Raw genomic sequence first — 26,733 nt, forward strand, 5'->3', positions numbered from 1 at the left:
AGCGTCTGAATGAAACACCACCAGGCTTGGAGCGTATATTTAAGCTGGGTTGGAGGGGGAAGAGCGCCTTGACAAAATAATTTGCATATCAAGAGGCATTTAGCATATTTATGGGAAATGTATTATTTTATTATGTTTTATTTTTATTTTATTATTTCCCTTCTACGTGACTTTACCGAAAGAACCAAGAAGATGAATCCCTGCAGTCACGAAAGCTTTAAGTCGAAATTGAGGTCTTATTTAGAGGGGGGGGGGGACAGAGAGGATAAGAGTCTCCCATTGGCACGAGTGAACTCCTGGACAGCACCAAATTGGCAAAAGGCCACAAACAAAAGAACGCGTGTGTGTGCGTGCAGCAAAGATAAATCATCGCGAGAGAAAAAAACAGCCAACAGCTGCTTGCTGCTGCTGCGTCGTGGTCGCTTCAGAAATCGAGAGATATTGCACACAAACATAAACCAGAATCTGTATTGATACTGGAGCAATCCGGTGAGCTGTAAAGATCTTTGAATTTTTAATAAAATAAATCGGTGGCCAGATGTAGCTCATATCACGTCGCTGAAGCCGGCCAGGGCAGATTATTTTTAGACGGATCGTAGCAGACGTACAATTCGAGAAACAAATAGGGTGATAATGGTAGGAACCTCCTTGTTACACCAGCCCACAGGGGATTATTGTGTCCGTCCGTCGTGCATTCAAAAATGGGAGGGGTGGGGCTGGGTGGAGAGGGGAGGGTGGGGAGGGGCTGGGTTGGGAGGGGAGGGTGGGGAGGGGCTGGGTGGGGAGGGTGGGGAGGGGCTGGGTAGGGAGGGGCAGGGTGGGGAGGGGCTGGGAGGGTTGGGGCTGGGTGGGGAGGGGCTGGTCACCCCGTGGTGCCCTTATAAAACTCAACGTTTAACCTACTCACGCCGGCTTGTGCCCGCCCTCATAGTCGGGCATATTTGCAGAATACACCACGCCGCCGTTGACCCTGGCCACTGACCGAGCAACTCAACGTTCCTACCAGCTCCCTCCGCAGGAGGAATGTGTTTTTTTAAATGAGATTATGAGATGGGTTATGTAATGATGATGCTGGGTTGGCAGTGATGAACAAACAACAACAACAATCACTCAACACGGTCCGTGTCAATAACGCTGTGCGTGGGTTGCCTTAATAGGACAGTTATATAATGGGCGACGTTTCAAGCCATGGCCCTGCTTCACAGGGCATAGACAGAAGAGAGAGGTAAGAGCAGGTAAGAGTTGAAGACATCAATAGTCGGAGACAGGACTGTTGTTGTTGACTGTTGTTGTTGTTGTCTTGTTGTGGTCTGGGAGTGTTGTTGTCTCGGTGTGGTGTGAGGCTGTTGTTGTTGTTGTCTTGGTGTGGTCTGGGACTGTTGTTGTTGTTGTTGTCTAGGTGTGGTCTGGGACTGTTGTTGTTGTCTAGGTGTGGTCTGGGTCTGTTGTTGTTTTTGTGTGGTCTGGGACTGTTGTTGTCTTGGTGTAGTGTGGGACTGTTGTTGTTGTTGTCTTGGTGTGGTCTGGAATTGTTGTTGTGTTTGCGTGATCTGGGACTGTTGTTGTCTTGGTGTAGTGTGGGGCTGTTGTTGTTGTTGTCTTGGTGTGGTCTGGAATTGTTGTGTTTGCGTGATCTGGGACTGTTGTTGTCTTGGTGTGGTGTGGGACTGTTGTTGTCTTGGTGTGGTGTGGGACTGTTGTTGTTGTTGTCTAGGTGTGGTCTGGGACTGTTGTTGTCTTGGTGTGGTGTGGGACTGTTGTTGTTGTCTTGGTGTGGTGTGGGACTGTTGTTGTTTTACTGCCTTGCCCCAACCTTGCATTTGGTGTTGACAAATCGTCAGGCATGTCTGTACTTGTGCTATCTGTACTGTACTTGTATATTGTATGTATATTTATTCACACCGTCCGGCTTGCTTTCTCTCCAGCTTCCTCTTCTGTCGTCTCGTGCACTGCTTGTTGATGTAACTCGCTGACCCGGGCCCGACAGGACATGTGTGGAAAAGAGCTTCATAGCTCATCGGATTCCTCCAGGACAAATGCAGATTCTGAATCAATAAAAGATTCTGAGTCAGATGTCCCCACCGACTCGTCTCCACTCTTCCTCGCTGTGCTCTCTCTGCGCTGTGAAGACGATAATTGCCCCAAAACGTCACTTGTGGATATACAGAACCCCACTCCGTCTTTTATGGCCGCACGTTGTAGTTGTTGATGTTGTTGTTATTTGACGCATATCTGTCAAACCTTTACCTTATTACAAACAAATTCAGACCTTTACACTGAGACCTCCTTTACCAGTGGCAAAATATAGTAGTAGGTTTTTACCCTTTAAACTGGTACAAAACTGACACCTTTATACAAGGCATCATGTTTGCAATAACCGCAACACAAGCAGTCAAAATGCAAACAAAAAGAAACAACTCTGATAATGGTTACAGTACATATCATTACCATTATCAGAGTTCATAATCAACGATTTTAGAGTTGTTTCTTTTTGTTTGCATTTTGACTGCTTGTGTTGCAGTTATTGCAAACATGATGCCTTGTATAAAGGTGTCAGTTTTGTACCAGTTTAAAGGGTAAAAACCTACTACTATATTCAAACCTTATTGGCCACCCCGTGCCTCTTATACATCTCAACGTTCATCCTACAAATCACTGGCAAATAGTACAAAAGAATACGAGTAATCCGCGTAGGTCTTGACAGCGTTGCCAACGTGGTGATTTCAGCTCTTGTTTCTCATGAGCCACAAGCAGGCCGCCTGAACACGTGCCACACACACCGAAAGACGTGGGCGGAAAGAGGGTGGGGCTTGCAACGGAATGGGCGTGGCTTCATAGGAGTCCACGCTTCTGATTGGCCAGCGGGCAACGGTAATTTATTGGAGTGGCTGACCAAACTGATTGGCGGGGCGGGGCGAGCGGGGGAGAGGGTGGAGCTTGCAACGGAATGGGCGTGGCTTTATGGTATTCCACGTTTCTGATTGGCCAGCGGGCGACGGTAATTTATTGGAGTGGGTGACCAAGCTGATTGGCGGGGCGGGCGGGTGGGGAAGAGGGTGGAGCTTGCAACAGAATGGGCGTGGCTTCATAGTAGTCCACGCTTCTGATTGGCCAGCGTGCGACGGTAATTTACGAGTCGTGGAGTGGCTGACAAGACTGATTGGCGGGGCGGGCGGGCGGGGGGCGTGGGCGGAGCTTGCAACGGAATAGGCGTGGCTTTCATAGTTTTCCACGCTTCTGATTGGCCAGCGGGCGACGGTAATTTATTGGAGTGGCTGACCAAGCTGATTGGCGGGGCGGGCGGGCGGGCGAAGAGGGTGGAGCTTGCAACGGAATGGGCGTGGCTTAATCGTATTCCACGCTTCTGATTGGCCAGCGGGCGACGGTAATTTACGAGTCGTGGAGTGGCTGACAAGACTGATTGGCGGGGCGGGCGGGCGGGGGGCGTGGGCGGAGCTTGCAACGGAATAGGCGTGGCTTTCATAGTTTTCCACGCTTCTGATTGGCCAGCGGGCGACGGTAATTTATTGGAGTGGCTGACCAAGCTGATTGGCGGGGCGGGCGGGCGGGCGAAGAGGGTGGAGCTTGCAACGGAATGGGCGTGGCTTAATCGTATTCCACGCTTCTGATTGGCCAGCGGGCGACGGTAATTTACGAGTCGTGGAGTGGCTGACAAGACTGATTGGCGGGGCGGGCGGGCGGGGGGCGTGGGCGGAGCTTGCAACGGAATAGGCGTGGCTTTCATAGTATTCCACGCTTCTGATTGGCCAGCGGGCGACGGTAATTTATTGGAGTGGTTGACCAAGCTGATTGGCGGGGCGGGCGGGCGAAGAGGGTGGAGCTTGCAACGGAATGGGCGTGGCTTAATCGTATTCCACGCTTCTGATTGGCCAGCGGGCGACGGTAGTTTACGAGTCGTGGAGTGGCTGACCAAGCTGATTGGCGGGGCGGGCGGGTGGGGGCCTCGTTGTTAAGAGGGCGTGGTCTTTCGGTGACGTCACGGGAGTTGGGGGGGGTTGCTTGTGCTTGAGTAGGCGGGGCTCAAAGTGCACCTAGCCTGGCACAGGCGCCGTGACTACGTCACCGTCACTGAGTGGCGGTTGTGTTGGGGAGGTGGTGAAGGACGCTACTGGGCAGCTGGAGGCAGTCGCCCCCCAGCAACAACGGAGGGCGGAGGAGCGACGCTCACAACAACGAGCGGAGCGCCGGGTGGATAAAACGCAGCGAGTTGGCGCAGTAGGGGGCCGTCCATAAATGACGTCACGCGATTTTGGACGATTTTTGACCCCCCCCCTTCGTCACACGGCGTCACAAAAAGTCAGACCCTCCCTCAAATATGACGTCACAATATATTATGAGAGTATGTTTCTGTTTGCATTATGACTGCAGCTATTGTGGTCTATGCAAACATGACTCCTCGTAAAAAATAAAGGTGTCAGTTTTGTTGCCAGATTAAAGGGTAGGAAACCAATTATTCCGACTGTGTGCTTATTAAAGAGTTGGAAGCTGCACTTTACACCATGGGGCCTGATCAGAATTATATTTAGAAAATGTCTCCTGGTGACCAGTTTTTAAATTGGCATATTAATATTCACCTTTGAATAGATATTGAGTCACAAACAACCCTTTAAATGTAAAAAAAAATACTCAAACTCTTTTCAACTAAAGTTTAATAATTTAATGTGACGAGTTTTTTTGTTAATTTGTGCTTATGCACCACTGCCAACGCAGCAGCATATAAAATAATGTATTATACTCGTAGGAACCTCTGGTTACACCAGCCCACAGGGGATTATTGTGTCCGTCCGTCCGTCGTGCCGGGAGGGGCTGGGTGGGGAGGGAAGGGCTGGGTGGGGAGGGAAGGGCTGGGTGGGGAGGGGCTCGGTGGGGAGGGGAGGGTGTGGTGGGGCTCGGTGGGGAGGGTGGGGCTGGGTGGAGTGGGGCTGGGTGGGGAGAGGCTGGGAGGGGAGGGTGGGGCTGGGTGGGGAGGGGCTCGGTGGGGAGGGGAGGGTGGGGAGGGGCTGGGTGGAGTGGGGCTGGGTGGGGAGAGGCTGGGAGGGGAGGGTGGGGCTGGGTGGGGAAGGGCTGGTCACCCCGTGGTGCCCTTATAAAACTCAACGTTTAACCTCCTCACGCCGGCTTGTGCCCGCCCTCACAGCGGCGGTGTGGTGTATTTGCGGAATACACCACGCCGCCGTTGACCCTGGCCATTGACCGAGCAACCCGACGTTCCTACCAGCTCCCTCCGCAGGAATGTGTTCCAATTTAGTTGCACGTGACGATGATGATGATGATGAACCATTTCGTTAAGCTATCATTTGTGATCGCCAGGTTGCTTCTGATAAAGAGTTGTATAGCAGCCTAGTGGGGCTTACCGGGCAAAATAAAAAGTGTAGTTTACTTTTTACTTACGCAAATTGTATTTGTTTTTCTCTACTATTGTTTCAATCTGTATTTATTCTGGAGGAATCCGATGAGCTATGACGGCCTTGTTCACAGATGTCCAGTAGGGGGCACGGCGTCTGCGCGTTTAACACAATAAACAACATTGAGAGTTTCGATGTAAAGCTTTCGTGACTGCAGGGATTCATCTTCTTGGTTCTTTCGGTAAAGTCACGTAGAAGGGAAGTAATAAAATAATAAAAATAAAATAAAATAATTCTCACGACGTTTCGGCTACAACGCAAGCAGCCGTCTTCTACGTGACTTTACCGAAAGAACCAAGAAGAAGAAAAAACATTGAGAGTCATCTTTATTTGCAGCTTTCGTGACTGCACGAATCCAAACTCTTTGGTTCTTTCGGTAAAGTCACGTGGGTAGACAATAAAATAAATCACGACGTTTCGGGCGCAACACACGCGTCCGTCATCATGGGGGGAAAGCGTGGCCTGCTGCTGATGCAGACTGTTTTAAAATATTTGAAATGGGTCCCACCTGATGATGGACGCTTGTGTTGCGCCCGAAACGTCGTGATTTATTTTATTTTATACCCACGTGACTTTATCGCAAGAACCAAAGAGTAACAATGAGAATAGGGTTTCCCCCCTTTTTTCTGGCAACAAACAGCTGTGTTAAGATGTTAAAACTTTTTACAAGGAAGCATGTCTGCATTTACCGCAATACTTGTGGTCAGAATGCAAACAAAAATTTACTCTCATAATATAGGGGCCGTCCATAAATGACGTCACGCGATTCCCTCCCTCAAATATGACATCACAAAGCTCTGCCCCCCCCCCCCCCCCAAATAAAACATGCTTCAAATCGCTTTAAACTATTGTCATTGTAGTACGCATTTAATGTGGCGCTGCACTCTGATGTAGTAAGAGGAAACATTAAAGAGAAGTCCAGTGGGGCCACGTGGTAAAAACCTTTACAACAACAAACAACACGACAGCAGTGCAAAGTACAATTAAGGTAAACAAATCACCCAAACACATGACGTCATCACAACCCATCGACAACCGTGCTACACGTCACCGCGACCGACTACGCCTTTTTGACGTCACCGCGACAACAACAAAACCCTCACCGACAAATCCCAACGGTGACGACACCGCCGTTCCATCGACGACAACGATGACATCACGCCCACGCCACCGCCCGAGCCCGTTAAACAAAAGGTGACATGACGTCACCGCAAGGCATTACACCTCCGCCACCACCACCAACCACCACCACCACACTCCCCCCCCCCCCAGTCGCGCGCGGTGCAGTTTGGGACCCCCTCCCGCATGCGCATAAAAAAACTCCATATTCTGGCAGCAGCAGCAGGAGGCAGCAGGAGAAGCAGAAGCAGGACGAGGTGAGGAGATGCGCGTGTGGGGGATGTTGACGTTGACCGACTGACCGCCCTCCCACCCCACTCGTTGTTGTTGATGATGATGTTGTTGTTGTTGTTGTTGTGTAAGCGAGGGTGAGAGAGAGATGATGATGATGAGGGTGGCGGCGGTGGCGGTGGCGGCGCTTGCCGCGTTTCTGGGCCCAGGGACTGTGCCGTGTTGTTGCTGTCGGAGTAGAGGTGGACGTGGTGGATGAGGTGGATGAGGTGGACTAGGCATGGCGGGGTAAGGAGGAGGAGGAGGGGGAAGACATCTCCCGATCGGCTGAACCTTTTTGTTGACCCCCAAGGATTTTAAGAGTTTTTTTCTTGAAGGGTTCGGGCCCGCGGGGAGTGTTTCTGGACGAGTGGTGGAGGAGGAGGAGGAGCGTTGATGAGGGAGGTGGACGAGGTGGACGAGGCCTGGAGCCGTGCTCCGTGTTCTAGGGCCCAGGGGTGGCAGCAGGAGGAGGAGGCAGAGGGGGTCTCGGGTCGCAATGATTGGGGCCTCGAGTCGGGTCGACGAGGAGCAGGAGGTGGACGATGAGGAGGAGGTTTTAATTTGGTCTCGCCGCCTTTGTGTGGTTGTTGTGGTATCGGTTGTTGTGGTATCGGTTGTTGTGGTATCGGTTGTTGTGGTATCGGTTGTTGTGGTGGTGTTGGTTGCAGCTGTGGTGGTTTATTGTGGTGGTTGCAGCTGCTTTGGCGGTAGTGGTTTTTGTGGTGGTGGTTGTGGTTGCTGCTGCTGTGGTGGTGGTTATTATGGTGGTGGTTGCAGCTCTGGTGGTGGTGGTTACTGTGGTGGTGGTTGCAACTCTGGTGGTGGTTGCAGCTGTGGTGGTGGTTGTTACTGGTGGTGGTGGTTACTGTGGTGGTGGTTGCAGCTCTGGTGGTGGTGGTTACTGTGGTGGTGGTTGCAACTCTGGTGGTGGTTGCAGCTGTGGTGGTGGTTGTTACTGGTGGTGGTGGTTACTGTGGTGGTGGTTACTGTGGTGGTGGTTGCAGCTGTGGTGGTGGTGGTTACTGTGGTGGTGGTTACTGTGGTGGTGGTTACTGTGGTGGTGGTTGCAGCTGTGGTGGTGGTTGTTACTGGTGGTGGTGGTTACTGTGGTGGTGGTTGCAGCTCTGGTGGTGGTGGTTGCAGCTGTGGTGGTGGTTACTGTGGTGGTGGTTGCAGCTGCTGTAGTGGTTATTGTGGTGGTGGTATTTGTGGTGGTGGTTGCAGCTGTGGTGGTGGTTACTGTGGTGGTGGTTGCAGCTCTGGTGGTGGTGGTTGCAGCTGTGGTGGTGGTTACTGTGGTGGTGGTTGCAGCTGCTGTAGTGGTTTTTGTGGTGGTGGTATTTGTGGTGGTGGTTGCAGCTCTGGTGGTGGTGGTTGCAGCTGTGGTGGTGGTTACTGTGGTGGTGGTTGCAGCTGTGGTGGTGGTTACTGTGGTGGTGGTTGCAGCTGCTGTAGTGGTTATTGTGGTGGTGGTGGTATTTGTGGTGGTGGTTGCAGCTGTGGTGGTGGTTGTTACTGGTGGTGGTGGTTATTGTGGTGGTCGTGGCAGCTTTGGTGGTGGTGGTGTTTATTGTGGTGGTGGTTGCAGCTGCTGTAGTGGTTATTATGGTGGTGGTATTTGTGGTGGTGGTTGCTGCTGCTGTGGTTGCTGCTGCTGTGGTAGTGGTTATTGTGGGGGTGGTGGTATTTGTGGTGGTGGTGGTGGTTACTGTGGTGGTTGCTGCTGCTGTGGTAGTGGTTATTGTGGGGGTGGTGGTCGTAGTGGTTGTTGCTGCTGAGGCGAGGACTGCACGATAAATAACAAGGCCCCAAATTTGAGGCCCTTCATCTTTTCCCTGTGACTCTCCCCCCCCCTCACCGCCCCCCTCCCCCTCCTGGTGGCACTCGCGAAACCCGGAGACCCCACCGGCCTCGAGTCGTCGTCAACCCAACCTCAACCCACAGCACCTGGTCCAGCTAAAGTCTGGCTCCTGCCTCATTTCCCAGAGTCTCGTGTTGTCATCTTGGACCAGCTGTTGGTCTTGGGCTCTGGTCTTGGGCTCTACCGAAAGAACCAAAGAGTAATTCCTGCAGTCACGAAAGCTCCAAATTAAGATTGGGCTCTGGTCTTTGGCTCTAATTTCACAGTCCCCTGCACCTGTGGAACTTGAGTCCTTGCTTGTAACCAGGTTCCTCGTCACGTGTACGGTGACACGGTCTGGTGTCAAGCTCTCGCTACTCTCGTCTTTGTTAGCGGTGTTGTTGATCCCTTTTTCCGGTTGCCACGGTCTGAGCTGCGGCCGCCAGTCTCCCTCGTCACCTGGGCTTGAGCTGGTTCCGCAGTTGAGACCCGAGACTGGGGTTTGGATCTGTGGCATCTCCGATGAGCGCGGTTGGCTACGTGACGGTGTGGAAGAAGTTCAGTGTACGTACGTCCTCTGATCTTGGTACGGAGTAGCTGGCCCTTGCAAGTCTGTGGTCACGACTACAACTGGTACAACATTGATAATTGGTTTTTTACCCTTCTATCTGGCAACAAAACTGACAGATGGCGCCTTTTGGCGTCATCTGGTCCAACCCATGTGAGACTAGGCTCTAAGGAAAGCTGTCTCGGGTGTGGACCAATCAACTTCAAGGACAGTGCACATTATCAGAGTTATGTCTTTTGTTTGTATTATGACTGCAGGTCTATGCAAACATGACTCCTTGTAAAAAGGTGTCAGTTTTGTTGCCAGATAGAAGGGTAAAAAACCAATTATATTTTTACTGGCAAATGAGGTTCCCATAGTGGTACAACATTCTGACGCAAGGTATCGTGGTCCCTAGTTCCTGGCGCTGGTTCCCTTGAACATTGGCTGTCCATTCTGTTTGGTTCTTTCGGTAAAAGTAACGTAGGTAGAAAATAAATTAAATTAAATCGCGACGTTTCGGGCGCAACAGAAGCGTCCGTCATCAGGTGGGACAACCATAGCGAGAGACAGTTGCTGACGTGGGACACTTGTGTTGCGCCCGAAACGTCGGGATTTAATTAAATTTATTTTCTACCCACGTGACTTTACCGAAAGAACCAAAGAGTATGGATCCCTGCAGTCACAAAAACTTCAAATCTAGATTGGCTGTCGTTATACTTTGTCATACCTGGCCCTGCATCTTTAAGTCCATGTTCTTGGGTCTGTTTCCATGGTCTCCCCTGCTGTTTGGTTCCTTGCTTCCTGGTCTCTGGTCTGCTTCTCCAATTTTTTATTTCCCTCTTTAGTAGACCTCTGATTTAGCACGGTTGGCTACGTACGATGTGAAATAAGTTGAACATACAGACAGTTTAACACGTAGTAGTAGGCTTTTGCGACCAATATCCATAATCAAGCGTTTTTGGGTTAGATGGCATGAATATAAATGTGTCGTTAAACCCGCCACCAGCTGACACAGCCAATTAGTAAGGTTTGTCACGTAAATAAAACATGCCAATTTGTTACTAGTTCAGCACACCGGTGTGTTGGAGAGCAAACCCACAACATTTACAATTCGAGTACATACAGACCTGGGCCTTTATTGAGAACTAAACTATTTAGTATTTTACCAGGTAAGGCCCACTGAGCTATGCATGCTCTTTCGGAAGCGACCTAGATTTCGAAAATGATACCTCAACAAAGTGGCTCATCATCGTGTGGTCCTCACCTGATCCAGACCAAGTCTGGACCAGGTCTGGATTGTAGGTTACACCCAGGAGAGAGTGACGTCGTGGAGGAGACTGTTTGATGCGCGTAAACCTGGCAGTGCAGTTTTGGGCCTGGTCTTGGAGACCTTGGGGGAATTTCGATTTAAAGCTTTCGTGACTGCAGGGATTCATCTTCTTGGTTCTTTCGGTAAAGTCACGTAGAAGGAAATAATCAAATAAAAATATTATATGATTATATTTTTATTATTTTATTATTTCCTTCTACGTGACTTTACCGAAAGAACCAAGAAGATGAACCTTGGGGGAAGTCGAGAGAGGTGCGTGTGTGGTGCCATGGTGGACGAGATGTTAACTTCCTCGCCTGGTGCACGGGCGGTCGTGGGTTTCATCTCGACCCTGATGCCTGCTGTGTATTTGGAGTTTGCGTGTGTGTCTCTCCTCGTGGTCGCGTGGATTTTTCTTCCGGGTCCTTCGCTTTTTTCTTTCCACATTTTAGAAACGTGCATTTAGAGTATTTGGCTGCTATACATTTCAATTTATTTGTCAAGGCATTGAGCTGTCATTTTATGATGGGCAGGTCGCTTCTGATGGAGCGGTACAGCTCAGTAGTTTTTAGTTTATCTTCTCGGCGACATGCAATGCCAGTTTGGCCCATTGTGCCAATGATACAGGAAAGCTTCTTTACAGGAGAACTGCTCTGTGTGTTTGTTGACCCCCCCCCCGCACCTCCGACCTGCACGGTTGACTACGTGCGGTGCGAAAAGAAGTACCAACGTACAGGAGGTTCCCTTGCTCCATTGGGATGTTTGGCAATTCCATAAATAAGTGGGTTGGCTTCGTGTGGGAGAAAACCCAGCATGCATCCGAGGCATGGGGACTGACTGAAAACGACCGTCTGGACGCACCATTGGGGATCGCCCATCCAACTACAACCACTAAGGTAAAAAATATAATTAAAATTAATAAAAGTAATAATACTAATAAAAAACATTTTATTTATATTATTACTTTTATTAATTGTATTTTTTACCTACGTGACTTTACCGAAAAAAAAAACCCCTAAGAGTATGAATCCTTGAAGTCACGAAAGCTTCCAATCTAGAACAAATCTAGAATTACAATCTCTAAGCTGGCTCAACTTGACTGCCACACTCTCCAAACCCACAATTCACAGTCCCTGGTCGTCGGCGTTTGTCTCCAGTTTTTGTTTTTGTTCCTCAGTCCCTGCGCCTTGGACTGCTGGCTCTAAGGCGCGGGGGGGGGGTTTCACTCACGTTCACCAGGCACGCAGGTGATTTACACTCGCGATCTGATCGCCTCCCCCCCCCAAGCCGTTGCCATCGCTCGCGGGCGTTGCGATGGCAACACTCCAGCTGGCTCCAGTCCACGAGCTTATTTCGTAGCTCCATCTCCGCGTTGAACGGTGCCTTGGTCGCGTTTCCCTCCTCTTGGCTCGGCCATCGTCGAAGCGAACTTTCCTGCCCATATCCCACTTCTTCTTGGTTCTTTCAGTAAAGTCACGTAGAAGGGAAATAATAAAATAATGAATATAAACATAAAATTTGCACGACGTTTCGGCCACAACGCAAGCAGCCATCCTCAGGTGAAGACCAGGTCTGTCGGGGAGACAGCGTCATTCACCTACCTTTTTAAGCCCTTGTCGTTTCTTCTGCGGCAATTCCCGCGATCAGCGCTGTCGCAGTAGTGGGATGCGTTCCTGAAAAGGGCTGCGTTAAGCGGAGACAATTTTCCCGTAAATAATGTAGTGAAGGTAAAGTGTGGCGAGGCGCGACGTACCACTGCTACGCACCGTGAGATGGCGGGACGGGTGACTTTGATGAGTAACCGTTTGTCACTCATTTCCCAACGTCTTGTCTCTTCTCACAATTCAAGTTCCTAGAATCAACCCACCCGTGCCTGCAACATGGCTGCATCCCAGAGGTCGCAATCGGGTACCCGATACCCGTACCCGGCTGGGTACGGGTACGGCCGGGTACGGGTATGGGTACCCGTTTGCGACCCTGGTGCGGCCGGGTACGGGTACGGAATCAAAACCCGTTTGCGACCTCTGGCATGCGGTCGTAGACTCTGGCCAGGGAGGTTGTGTGTGTGTCTGTACGTAGAACTTCATTCGCACCGTACGTAGCCATACCGCGCTAAGCTAATCGGAGGTACGGGAGGAAGGACAAACAAACTAATACACAAAGCACTTCTAAAGAAATGAGTTTTCAATCTCGGAGTACGGCAGTGCATTTATTGCTCAACATTCCAAGTGACTGTGCCTCCTTTTCAATTGAATCCATCTGTGTGGAGGTGTTGGCTCCCTTCCGCACCCCCGCCGTGCATCGTGGTTTTTTTTATCTCCAGGTTTATCCGCTTGACTCAAATGGAGCCAAACTTTTTCATCGCGTTCCCTGCTGTAGCAGGACCCTCCTCCGGGAAGGCCTTGAGACTCCCTTTTCACTCGTGGCTTTTCTGAGTAAGCGAGTCGGTGACGTCATTGTTTTTCAGGCGAGTGCAGTCTCCTGAGGGCAGCGTGATCTTCATTTATTATTTAAAGACGCAAGCAACTTTCCCCAGTAGTTTTCGATGAAAAAAACGGACGTAATTTTGCATAAAAGACGCGACTACAAACTCTGTATTTTGAATCTTCCCCCCCCGCCCCTCTTCTCTGCATTTCTGCCTTAACTCGTCTCTTGGGAGATCTAACAATGCGTCGATTTAATTATATTTAAAATCCATTCCTTGTAAAAGTTTCTTAAATGCTACATTTCCCCCCCCGATTCTAATTCTCGACCGGTGCTACCATCGAAATAGAACGGTGGACCGTACTTCGCTCCCAACCTGGTGATCTCTTACGTTCGATTTCCTAAGCCGCGGCTGACGAAATAAACATCGGTTGTGACCGTCGTGCGGCCGAGCCGTGACTCTCGCTGGCAGAGCAGGTGGGGAACGTGGCCACATGTCGGCACCGCCGCCACTCCTTCGCTGTGTGGAGCGATGGGATTTCTGATACCTAGACTTGAAGCTTTCGTGACTGTATTCATATTCTTAGGTTTTTTGGGTAAAGTCACGTAGGTAAAACATTTTAATTAATAAAAGTAAAATAAAAATAAAATCGCGACGTTTCGGAGGCAACACAAGCTTCCGTCTTCAGGTTGTGTTGCCTCCGAAACGTCGTGATTTTTACGTGACTTTACCGAAAAAACCTAAGAATATGGGATTTCTGATGTAGCTCCGCTATATCCGCGAACCCGTCGTTTGACGCGAGGTTGTCCTAACGGATTCTCCAAGAGCGCACGCAAGTGTTGTCATCACACCTACCCTTCTAGTTAAGGACCTAAACAGGAGGACTTCTCCACAAATCTGTCTGTCGCCTGATGAAGCTAGTTGTAATTACTGGCGAAACGTCGTACTCGGATTGTAAATGTTGTGGCTTGGCTCTGTGCTGTACTAGTTACTGTGCTGTACTAGTTACTAGTACAGCACACCGGTTAGTGCTGTACTAGTGACGAATTGTCACGTTCTGTTTACGTGACAAACCTTACTAGTTGGCTGTGTCAGGTGGTGGCGGGTTTAACGGCACATTTATATTTACGCGATCTACCCCCAAAAAAACCTCGTGGATAATATTGGTCGCGAGAGCCTTCTACTACAGCGTGTTAAACTAATGGGTTCTATCACGGGACCTCCCTTGCCAGCATCAACATATTTTAATGGATTCTATTCGGCTTAAATTTCGATTTAAAGCTTTCGTGACTGCAGGGATTCATCTTCTTGGTTCTTTCGGTAAAGTCGCGTAGAAGGGAAGTAATAAAATAATAAAAATAAAACATAATTAAATATAATTAAATTTCGATTTAAAGCTTTCGTGACTGCAGGGATTCATCTTCTTGGTTCTTTCGGTAAAGTCACGTAGAAGGGAACGTCGTGATTTTTTATTTATTTTAATTTTACTTTTATTAATTTTAATTTTTAACCTACGTGACTTTACCAAAAAAACCTAAGAATATAAATCCGTGCAGATGTAGTGACATAGAACGGTCACTACTGTGTCGGCCCGTACGAGGGCTGGGGGCCCCAAGGGGGTGCCTGGGGGGTCACGTGCTGGAGGGATCCGGACCTTCCCAGAGGTGGGGGAAGTGAGGCGTGGCCTGGAGAGAGCCAGCCACGCCGGGGCGGAGCCGGCCACGCCAAAGCAGATATAAGCGTGGTGTGAACGCAGAACGAGGCTGTTGTACTGTACTCCGAAGTGAAGACATCATGGGTCGTCGTCCTGGGCCAGGCAGGCCGTTGCCTGCCTGGTCCAGTCTGTGTCGCGTTCCAGAGTGTTAGTGAGTTGAGGAAGGTGGTCACCACCTCATGTACAGCATTATATTACTTACCGTTTAATAAATAGTGTTGCCTCCAAGCTGCGTGTGTGTGCACCTAATTCGAACCCACTACACAGTCACGAAAGCTTCAAATGTAGAATTAGACTGAATATAAATGTGTTTTTACTGGGATTGTAGCCAGGCCAGCCGGCGAATTACGTTTCACCGAAAGCAATTTTAACAACTGGATTGCAATTGGTAGCATCCACTGTACGTATGTGTGAACTTCTTTTGCACCGTACGTAGCCAACCGTGCTAATTGGGCTCTGCTAATGCAGAGCTCTCGAGTAAATATCACGACGCGGAGCTATAAACAATTTTAAATATGATTTTACCAGCTGAGGCCCACCTGAGCAATGTGGCTCTCTTTTAGACGTGACCTGGCTATCACAAACGATAGCTCGACAAATCGGTTTGGCGCGTGGAGATTTATAGCAGCCAAATAATCGACGAAAGCATCTAAAATGTGGAGGGGAAAAACCGGAGAACCTGGAGAAAAATCCACGCGAACACGGGGAGAACATGCAAGCCCCAAATATACAGGCGTCGGGGTTGAACCCACGACCTCCTGTAAACCAGGCGAGGGGGTTAACATCTCCTGGCAACCGTGGCGCTAGAGAATGGAAGGAAGGCCACAATCGCCGGCGTCTTTGAGAAACTGCGTGGCACACGCCGAGGGTCCGAACGACGCGTCGGTTTTAAAAATCTCTCGTCAGGCTCGTGACGGCGTGCGCGCCGAGTGGTGCGCGTGACAGTCGAGGGTGGACCGGGTTTATTTTTTCCACGTGGGCAGCTTCAATTCCACCCTGTTGGCCACCTCGGTCCACCAAACGGGTGCACCGCAGCCCGTCGGAGGGTCGCCTGCTGTGGGGTAAAGTGTGATAAGCTCCCCCCTCCCCTCTCCTCCCCCTTAACTTGTATTTAAGAACTTGCATCTTGGAATCCCTGCCTCACTTGATGCAGCAAATCTGGCTGTGACGGTCCCACCTGATGACGGAGACTTGTGTTGCCTCCGAAACGTCGTCGTGATTTTATTATTTTATTTTTATTAATTTTAATTTCATTTTTACCTACGTGACTTTACCAAAAAAAAAGAATAAGAGTATGAATCCTTGCAGTCACGAAAGCTTCAAATCTAGAATTAAAGTGTTGGTGCTCACCGCCTCTTCCAAAACGTCGGGCCAACGTTGAAAGAGGAGGCCAAGATACTGTCTGGAGATGCTCTGTCTGGAGCTCTCTCCTCGTGGAGGAGCTTAATAATAACAACAATGTAAATGTATAAAGTGCCCTTAAGCAATCGGTCTCGGGGCCGCTACGCATGGGAAGGCAGAACATGGTTAACAACAGCCAAGTCGAGAAGAAGAGACGTTTGATAATAACCAGAGAGAGACATTTTACAAAAGAAGCTTTTTTTTTAGGCGCGATGTTCACATTTGTAAGTAGCGCCTCGCAAGTCGTGACCCCTCGAGGGGGCAACGAGTTCCAGAGTTGTAGTGCAGCAATTGCAGAGGCAGCGTCGCCACCCCCACGCAGAGGTCGCAACCGGGTACCCGATACCCGTACCCTACCCGATACCCGTACCCGGCTGGGTACAGGTAGCCGTACCCTACCCGTACCCTACCCGAAATGAGTGACAAACGGTGACTCACCAGTGACTCACGGCCTACCCGTACCCGGCCGCACCAGGGTCGCAAACGGCTACCCATACCCGGCTGGGTACGGCTACCCATACCCGGCTGGGTACGGGTAGCCGGGTATCGGGTAGGGTACGGGTATCGGGTACCCGGTTGCAACCTCTGCACCACGCGCCGCTCTTACCCCTTCGTCTCGCCGCACCCGCCCCCAGCGGCGTGACGACGTTTTTCGAGGTGGGTGGCACCGTGCTAACGCGTGCGCCTGCCAGCAAGAAGAGCCTGGGTTCGATGCCCTACTCTGGTGCGCTTTGTGTGCGCAGGTTGTATGTTCTCTCTCTGCTCTAAATGGGCTTTCCTCTGGATTCTCCGGTTTCCTTTCATAGCTATAACAAAACTCCCGTAACAATAGTCAGTCTCTGGTATTGGCCAAACCACATTCCGTTGCTGAAAAATGATCTGCAAGGTTACTCAATTGGGTTTAGACAGCGCAGCATCCCCCAAGCGTAATAATGAAAGGGGGGCGCGGCTTTACTCGTTAGGCGTGTAATGATGATCCCTTTGATTTCAACGATTCCATATACTGACTGTGCACGCGTGGAATTGTGCACGCGAGATTCGGTTTCGATGCACGCAAGTCTATTGCGGAAGTTGCTTGCGAAGGTGCCTCCACGAGCATTGAATGAACTAGACGAGCAAGATGACACCCCCCCCCCCCACCGCCCCGTGGTTCAATTGATTGCTGCGATTCTTCGTTTGATTCCCGATGATGGCCTGATGTTTCTATTCCCCGCCACGCTTGGCATTGGTGGGTTGATGATATTGGAACCTGTGCAGGGGGCCTACTCGGGGTTGCCTCGACGCTTTGAGTGTGCACTGGGACAGCCTTTCAACGGTCGCCCGCTATCAGCAACGGTCTCCGCTCCACAGCGTGTGGCCGCGCGGAGGATCTTTTCGCGTTGACACGTGCGCGTTTGTTTGTTTATTTATATTTAATTTCCAGGTCTCTCGCTCCACGTGCCGTCATGCCGTCCGGCCCGACGAGGGGCCCTCTTCATCCGTGCCGCGCCGCGCGGCCCTGACGAGGAAGCGGACCAAAGGAACCGAAACGGAAAATCTGACTCGCCGGCGCAAGCGATCGGGGAGACGAGAGGGGCGAGCCGAGGGCACGGCCGGCTCAGGGCCTGGCTTCTCCGTCACCATGGCTGCTGCTGCCGCGTGTCCCGACCAGCGGTGGCTTTGGCGTTGACGGACGGGCTAAGACGAGAGGCGCCGTGTCGGCGTCGTCGTCGTTTTTAAATCGCCGGCAGGGTGTGGCGTCGCCCGGCGATCCACCGTCGCGATGACGCCGGTGACCCCGCACCGCCGCTGAGAAGCCGGCATCGATTCGGCCGGTGCGGTGGTTGTGGAGGGGTGGGGGGGGGCAGGGGAACAAGACTTGGAAGTACGAGAATCGTCGTTGGCGACGACGGCGGCGGGTCGCAGCAGCGGGGTGGCGACAGCAGCGACGCGTCCCAGCGGGGCGCCGCGTCTCCGGCCGTCGGGTGGCGGCGCCAGCTCGCGGGGCGAGCGCGCCAGCATGACGTGAGACGCAGCGCGGACCACGGGCGGACGGGAGAGGACGGGAGAGGACGAGAGCGGGCGAGCTGGAAGGGAGCCGAGCCGGAGAGCGGGAACGAGCGGGTTGGCGGGGCGGGGTGGCGGCGGCGGCGCAGTCGTCACGGCGACATGAATGGCGCTAAAGAGGGCGAGACATCCGGCGCTCACGAGGTGCTGGTGGTGGCAGCGGCGGCCATGGTGCCCGTCGGGTGGCAGCGCAAGGTGGAGTCGCACGCCGTCACCTACACCAGGTGCGAGGATTCCCCCGTGTCGTCTTTCACGGACTGGGGGGGGGGGGGCAGCGCTGTTAGCGAGCGGCACCTCATGAAGGCCGGCACACGAGGGGGGCGGGTGGCCAGCACCTCACTCGGCCGCGTTTGTCTCCCCAGTGGCGATGTTTACGCACCTCGCCAGGTACTCATTTGAGGCAGAGGTCGACCTCGGGGAGGCCCGAGATCGGATCGGATAATCGTCACCGGTGTTGACCGTGAGCGGGTATCAAACCCGGGTCGCCGGGCTCTGTAGCGCGTTAACCGCTGCACCACCGCTCGCCATACATCAGGTACGGCCGTGGCAACATCAGCTACAGGTTGCCGTACTTGACGGTCAGTGGCACACCGTGTCAATCCATCGCGGTTCACCCCGTATTCTTGTACAGGCAAATTGAGTTTTCGGGTCCACACGGCGTACAGCCGTTTCAATACGGGCAACAAAAATACGTTTTTGTGTTTCTCCCTTGTGGTGATGGGACTTTGTAGGATGAACACTGAGATTTATAAGGTGAATTGGTCTGTAATAAGGTAGGGCACTGATAAGGGGTTCACAGGCAGGGTCAGTGGTGAAGCATCAAGCCTCCCAGAAAAAATTGCCTGCATTCAATTCCCCAGTAGCTAATTGACACGCACGCACGCGCACGCACACGCACACGCACACGCACGCGCGCACGCACACACGCACGCACACACGCACGCACGCACGCACACACGCACGCGCATATGCACACGCACACAAAGAACAAAAAAACAATGAACCCCCGTATAGCCTTTAACAAACTGTTGGGGCAAGTGCTGTTAGCGAGCACCTATGAAGGCCGGAACGGCACACGAGGGGGTGGGTGGCCAGCACCACGCCCGACCGCCTTTGTCTCCCTAGTGGCGATGTTTACACACCGCACCAGGTACTCATTTGAGGCTGAGTCGACCTAGGGGAGGCCCGGGACCGGTTCAGATAATCGTCACTGGTGTTGGCCGTCGCCGGGTTCATAGCGCAGCACGCTAACCGCTGCACTATCGCTCCCCACACACACGCACACACACACACACAATGTAATCGGTATTTTACAAAAACATCGTAATGCCAAAAATAATTACCAGATAAAATGTACCCAGTTTGATGTTGCACGCTAGGCAGCAACATCGCCCCCCCCCCCCCTTCCATTCCTTGCTCCCTCTGCAAAAAAAACAACTTGGCAGAACCCTCCTGCAAAAGATTATCGAGACTCGTTTGCGCCCTTCCTGCGCAACCAAACGAAGGTGTAGCGATCGCGGGCAATGGGGCTGCCACCACGTGGTGGCGGTGGGGGAATCTTTGTTCTCTGTCCGCTTGCAGTCCCGGAGGCAGCGTGCTGTGCTCCATGGAGGAGGTGAAGAGTTACCTGCTCGCCGACGGCACCTGCAAGTGTGGCCTGGAGTGTCCCCTTGTGCTACACAAGGTGAGCACAGGCGGTCTGGGACCCCCGTCACCCACTGTCTGGACCCCGTCTGGGACCCCCATCACCCACTGTCTAGACCCTGTCTGGGACCCCCATCACCCACTGTCTGGACCCCGTCTGGGACCCCCATCACCCACCGTCTAGACCCCGTCTGGGACCCCCATCACCCACTGTCTGGACCCCGTCTGTGACCCCCATCACCCACCGTCTAGACCCCGTCTGGGACCCCCATCACCCACTGTCTAGACCCCGTCTGGGACCCCCATCACCCACTGTCTGGACCCCGTCTGGGACCCCCATCACCCACCGTCTGGACCCCGTCTGGGACCCCCATCACCCACCGTCTAGACCCCGTCTGGGACCCCCGTCTGGACCCCCATCACCCACTATCTAGACCCCGTCTGTGACCCCCATCACCCACCGTCTAGACCCCGTCTGGGACCCCCATCACCCACCGTCTAGACCCCGTCTGGGACCCCCATCACCCACTATCTAGACCCCGTCTGTGACCCCCATCACCCACCGTCTAGACCCCGTCTGGACCCCCATCACCCACTGTCTAGACCCTGTCTGGACCCCCATCACCCACTATCTAGACCCCGTCTGTGACCCCCATCACCCACCGTCTAGACCCCGTCTGGATCCCCATCACCCACTGTCTAGACCCCGTCTGTGACCCCCATCACCCACTGTCTAGACCCTGTCTGGACCCCCATCACCCACTATCTAGACCCCGTCTGTGACCCCCATCACCCACCGTCTAGACCCCGTCTGGACCCCCATCACCCACTGTCTAGACCCCGTCTGGGACCCCCATCACCCACTGTCTAGACCCTGTCTGGACCCCCATCACCCACTGTCTAGACCCTGTCTGGGACCCCCATCACCCACTGTCTAGACCCTGTCTGGACCCCCATCACCCACCGTCTAGACCCCGTCTGGACCCCCATCACCCACCGTCTAGACCCCGTCTGTGACCCCCATCACCCACCGTCTAGACCCCGTCTGGACCCCCATCACCCACTGTCTAGACCCCGTCTGGGACCCCCATCACCCACTGTCTAGACCCTGTCTGGGACCCCCATCACCCACTGTCTAGACCCTGTCTGGACCCCCATCACCCACCGTCTAGACCCCGTCTGGACCCCCATCACCCACTGTCTAGACCCCGTCTGTGACCCCCATCACCCACTGTCTAGACCCCGTCTGGACCCCCATCACCCACTGTCTAGACCCCGTCTGTGACCCCCATCACCCACTGTCTAGACCCCGTCTGGGACCCCCATCACCCACTGTCTAGACCCCGTCTGTGACCCCCATCACCCACTGTCTAGACCCCGTCTGGGACCCCCATCACCCACTATCTAGACCCCGTCTGGGACCCCCATCACCCACTGTCTAGACCCTGTCTGGGACCCCCATCACCCACTGTCTAGACCCCGTCTGGGACCCCCATCACCCACTATCTAGACCCCGTCTGTGACCCCCATCGCCCACTGTCTAGACCCCGTCTGGGACCCCCATCACCCACTATCTAGACCCCGTCTGGGACCCCCATCACCCACTGTCTAGACCCCGTCTGTGACCCCCATCACCCACTGTCTAGACCCCGTCTGGGACCCCCATCACCCACTGTCTAGACCCCGTCTGTGACCCCCATCACCCACTGTCTAGACCCTGTCTGGACCCCCATCACCCACTATCTAGACCCCGTCTGTGACCCCCATCACCCACCGTCTAGACCCCGTCTGGGACCCCCATCACCCACTGTCTAGACCCCGTCTGGGACCCCCATCACCCACCGTCTAGACCCCGTCTGGGACCCCATCACCCACTGTCTAGACCCCGTCTGTGACCCCCATCACCCACCGTCTAGACCCCGTCTGGACCCCCATCACCCACTGTCTAGACCCCGTCTGGGACCCCCATCACCCACTGTCTAGACCCCGTCTGGGACCCCCATCACCCACTGTCTAGACCCCGTCTGGGACCCCCATCACCCACTGTCTAGACCCCGTCTGGGACCCCCATCACCCACTGTCTAGACCCCGTCTGGGACCCCCATCACCCACTGTCTAGACCCCGTCTGGGACCCCCATCACCCACTGTCTAGACCCTGTCTGGGACCCCCATCACCCACTATCTTGACCCTGTCTGGGACCCCCATCACCCACTGTCTAGACCCTGTCTGGACCCCCATCACCCACTATCTAGACCCCGTCTGGACCCCCATCACCCACTGTCTAGACCCCGTTCTGGACCCCCATCACCCACTGTCTAGACCCCGTCTGGGACCCCCATCACCCACCCTCTAGACCCCGTCTGGGACCCCCCATCACCCACTGTCTAGACACCCGTCTGGGACCCCCATCACCCACTGTCTAGACCCCGTCTGGATCCCCATCACCCACTGTCTAGACCCCGTCTGGACCCCCATCACCCACTGTCTAGACCCCGTCTGTGACCCCGATCACCCACTGTCTAGACCCCGTCTGGGACCCCCCATCACCCACTGTCTAGACCCCGTCTGGGACCCCCATCACCCACTGTCTAGACCCCGTCTGTGACCCCCATCACCCACTGTCTAGACCCCGTTCTGGACCCCCATCACCCACTGTCTAGACCCCGTCTGGGACCCCCATCACCCACCCTCTAGACCCCGTCTGGGACCCCCATCACCCACTGTCTAGACCCCGTCTGTGACCCCCATCACCCACTGTCTAGACCCCGTTCTGGACCCCCATCACCCACTGTCTAGACCCCGTCTGGGACCCCCATCACCCACTGTCTAGACCCCGTCTGTGACCCCCATCACCCACTGTCTAGACCCCGTCTGTGACCCCCATCACCCACTGTCTAGACCCCGTCTGGACCCCCATCACCCACTGTCTAGACCCCGTCTGGGACCCCCATCACCCACCGTCTAGACCCCGTCTGGGACCCCCATCACCCACTGTCTAGACCCTGTCTGTGACCCCCATCACCCACCGTCTAGACCCCGTATGTGACCCCCATCACCCACTGTCTACACCCTGTCTGTGACCCCCATCACCCACTGTCTAGACCCTGTCTGGGACCCCCATCACCCACTGTCTAGACCCCATCTGGGACCCCCATCACCCACTGTCTAGACCCCGTCTGTGACCCCCATCACCCACTGTCTAGACCCCGTCTGGGACCCCCATCACCCACTGTCTAGACCCTGTCTGGGACCCCCATCACCCACTGTCTAGACCCCGTCTGGACCCCCATCACCTACGGTCTAGACCCCGTCTGGGACCCCCATCACCCACTGTCTAGACCCCGTCTGTGACCCCCATCACCCACTGTCTAGACCCCGTCTGTGACCCCCATCACCCACTGTCTAGACCCCGTCTGTGACCCCCATCACCCACTGTCTAGACCCCGTCTGGACCCCCATCACCTACGGTCTAGACCCCGTCTGGGACCCCCATCACCCACTGTCTAGACCCCGTCTGGGACCCCCGTCTGGACCCCCATCACCCACTATCTAGACCCCATCTGGGACCCCCATCACCCACTGTCTAGACCCCCATCACCCACTGTCTAGACCCCGTCTGGGACCCCCATCACTCTCGGCTGGAGCTCGGGGTCTCCGCGATGATCTTTGTTTGTCGCGACGCGTTACGACATCGTGGCCGCGTGGGGTGTCCGCGGTTGTGCTGCCGGCTGCGGTCTCTTGCGGTGTGTGGTTGTCCGACGTTTCGCTGCGCGTGCTGGAAGCTTCTCCAGAACGGAGTTTCCGAAGCCCAGATGTTTCTGTTTTATTATCCTACGGGTGTTTGCTATCCCAGCTTAATAGAGAAAGTATCCGTTTTAATAATACAACTTATTGGTTAAGGCACCTCAGTGCCAGATATTGGCCGGAAGGCAGTTTTGGCAAGCCGAGGCACACGTCGGAGACCGGCCGGATATTAATCTTCACGGTCTGACGATTATTGCGATCTTACTTTGGAGCGTAGCACGCGAACCGCTGCACGACTACTGCCCAGACGCCACATACTGACCCACAGAGACGCATACTGACCAGACATACTGACCCACATAGACACATACTGACCCACACAGACACATACTGACCCACAGAGACGCATACTGCCCAGACACATACTGAACCACATAGACACATACTGACCCCCAGAGACACATGCTGACCCACATAGACACATACTGACCCACAGAGACGCATACTGCCCAGACACATACTGACCCCCAGAGACACATACTGACCCACACAGACACATGCTGACCCACACAGACACATACTGACCCACAGAGACGCATACTGCCCAGACACATACTGACCCACAGAGACACATACTGACCAGACACATACTGCCCAGACACATACTGACCCACACAGACACATACTGACCCACAGAGACGCATACTGCCCAGACACATACTGACCCACAGAGATGGACACAGCGACACAGGCTGACCCGCGTACGAATGGACCCATACGCCCAACAGACCTGTGCAACAACAACGGGGGGCGTCAGCACAGCGCTTGTGCCAGGCTAGGTGCAGCTGTCAGGCGGCCACGTGGAATGTCAAAGGCTCGCTGGTGATGGCAGGAGGTCACGGAACAGACCCAGCAGGCGCCATGGGTTGACCGCCTGAGATGACCGGCAGATGCACCACCTGCGCTCCCTACTTCACCGACTCGGTGTGACGTGGCTGCCCCAGGCGTGCTCCGCTCGTTTGTTTTATGAGCGTCGCCCCTCCGCCTTTCATTGTTGTTGGAGGGCGCTACCTGTACACAACGGCAAAGATCCCCCGTCTAGCCTCGGCATACTTTGTGGGGCAAGTGCTGTTAGCGAGCACCTACGAAGGCCAGAATGGTACACGAGGGGGTGGGTTGCCCTCACTATGCCCGGCCGCCTTTGTCTCCCCAGTGGCGATGTTCTCGCACACACACACAGACCAATACACAATCTCACCCCCCCCGGTCAGGTGTTCAACTTTGAGCGCGGAGCTGCGGTGCGGCCGCGTTCGGCGGAGGACGTGAAGGCGGACGCCGACATGACCAAGCTGTGCAACCACAAGCGGAAGATAATCGCCATGGCAACGCTCCACAAGAGCATGGAGACGGGAGGGCACCACCACCGCCACCACCATCACCGCACCACGACCGCCACCGCCATGGTGCTCTCCTCTGCCGGTGAGTGCGAGGGCCAGTGTGAATGGCCGCGCGATCGTTGTGGTTGGTTGGGTAGATGCGGTGGATGGGTCGATCGGTCGGGCGGAGAGAGTGACTTGCCACGCGCCGAGCCACTGGCACGTGGGCCCGCTCGCCACCACCGCCACGGCGCCACCGCTGACCTCCCCTCCCGTTGCAGGCGAGGGCGGCGTGCGTCCCGCGCCACGCGGCGGCGGCGGCACCGCCGGGCCTGGCGGCCGCTCCGGCCGGCCCAAGCCGGGTGCCGAGCTGCTCTTCCCCTCGTGCCTCTCGGCGCGCGCCAACTCCTTCCTGTCGCGGCTGCGCGCCGGCCACGGTGCCAACGCCGCGCGTCCGTGCGAGGCGGCGGCGCCCGAGCCGCCCGTGCCCGCCGGCGCCCGGCCTCGGCTCGGCAGCTCCGAGTGGGCTCTCGGCGGCACGCCGGAGCCCCGGGACGCCTGCGCCGGCGGCGCCGGAGCCGGTTCCTCGGGGGGGCGCCAACGAGCGGGTAGCGGCGAGCGCGGCCAGCGGTCTCCGTACTACGGCAGCCAAGGCAGCCTCAGCAGCGCCGCCTCCTCCAGCAGCTCATGCTTCTTCGGCGAAGGCGCCACCTCGCCCTGCGCCGAGTCGGTCGGCAGCCCCGACGCCTACGGCAGCCGGTGCAGCCCGGGCTTCTGCCCCTCGGCGGCGGCGGCGGCGGGAGGGCTGCTCCCCGCGGGCTGCCCGCCGGCGGCGGCGGCCGCCACGAGCCGCGCTGGCGCCGTGCCGCACTCGCCGACGCTCACGCCCAAGAGCCCCTTCGCCAAGAAGGCGGCGCCGTTCGGCCTCCCGCTGGTGGAGCACGCGGCGGCCGCGGCGGCGGCCGCGGCGGCCGCGGCCGCGGCGGCGGCTCACGGCTATTACGGTGGCAAGCCGGCGTGCGCGCTGCGCCGCAGTCCTGTTAGCGGCACCGAGAAAGATCCGCTCGGCATCCTGGATCCCATCCCGGCGCGGCCCGCCAATCCCGGCGCCGCTACAAGCGGCGGCGCCGGCGGACAGTTCGTGAACCCCACGGCGTTTGCGCTGCCCTCGCCGCTCAACGCCACGCCGGTGGTCGTGCCGTTGCCTAGTAACCTGCCGCTGCCGACCGCCATGAAGCACGGCGGCGCGGGAGGAGGAGGCGGTGGCGCCGGATCGGGGGGCGGTCACGGCAACCACCTGTTGGCACGGGCGGCGGCGGCGGCGGCGGTGGCGGCGGCGTCGTCGTCGATGACGATGCCGACATCCACGTCTCAGCACCTTCACCACCACCACCAGCAGCACCACGTGGGCTCGCCGGACGGTTACCACGGCGCGGGGCCCGCGGGTTGCCGTGCCGACGCCTCGCCTCAGAGGCCGCGCTCCGGCTCGGGATGCGTCGAGGGCGCCGGCGGCGCGCGGGGTTCCGCGGCCCGGTCGCCCCGGCTGAGCGGCGACGCCGGCTACAAGGAGCTGGCGCCGTCCATTCTCATCGGTCTGCCTGGTGCGGCGGCGGCGGCGTCGCACTCGTACGCCAGCAACCACCACCAGCCACACCAGCAGCAGCAGCACCAGCAGCAGGGAAAACAACAGCCGGGCCTCCTGGGCACACCGCTGTGCCAGGTGCGGTGGGCTGTCTGGCGGCGTAGCACCGGCACGTGTGTGTAGTCGTGTGAAAGTGTGCGTGTGTGTGCGTGCGTGCGGTGGTCAAGTGGTTACATTCCCGGCGAATATTTGAACCGGTGCTGGGCCTCCCCTCGGTCGACT

The 26,733-nt window shown here is 55.1% G+C and overlaps 1 protein-coding gene across 1 annotated transcript in view; it reads left to right on the plus strand.

Annotated features, from left to right (window-relative positions):
- The first annotated feature begins 6,726 nt into the window (after positions 1 to 6,726).
- Positions 6,727 to 26,733, plus strand: part of MBD5 (methyl-CpG binding domain protein 5) — a 35,325-nt gene continuing 15,318 nt past the window's right edge. The window contains exons 1-5 of the mRNA XM_078881705.1: positions 6,727 to 6,802; positions 17,481 to 18,327; positions 19,685 to 19,787; positions 24,765 to 24,972; positions 25,151 to 26,589. Coding sequence (XP_078737831.1) covers positions 18,206 to 18,327; positions 19,685 to 19,787; positions 24,765 to 24,972; positions 25,151 to 26,589 — 1,872 coding nt within the window. The 5' untranslated portion in view covers positions 6,727 to 6,802; positions 17,481 to 18,205. The remainder of the gene's footprint in view (positions 6,803 to 17,480; positions 18,328 to 19,684; positions 19,788 to 24,764; positions 24,973 to 25,150; positions 26,590 to 26,733) is intronic.

Source organism: Lampetra fluviatilis, chromosome 62, assembly GCF_964198595.1.
Source record: "Lampetra fluviatilis chromosome 62, kcLamFluv1.1, whole genome shotgun sequence".
Taxonomy (NCBI): Eukaryota; Metazoa; Chordata; class Hyperoartia; order Petromyzontiformes; family Petromyzontidae; genus Lampetra; species Lampetra fluviatilis.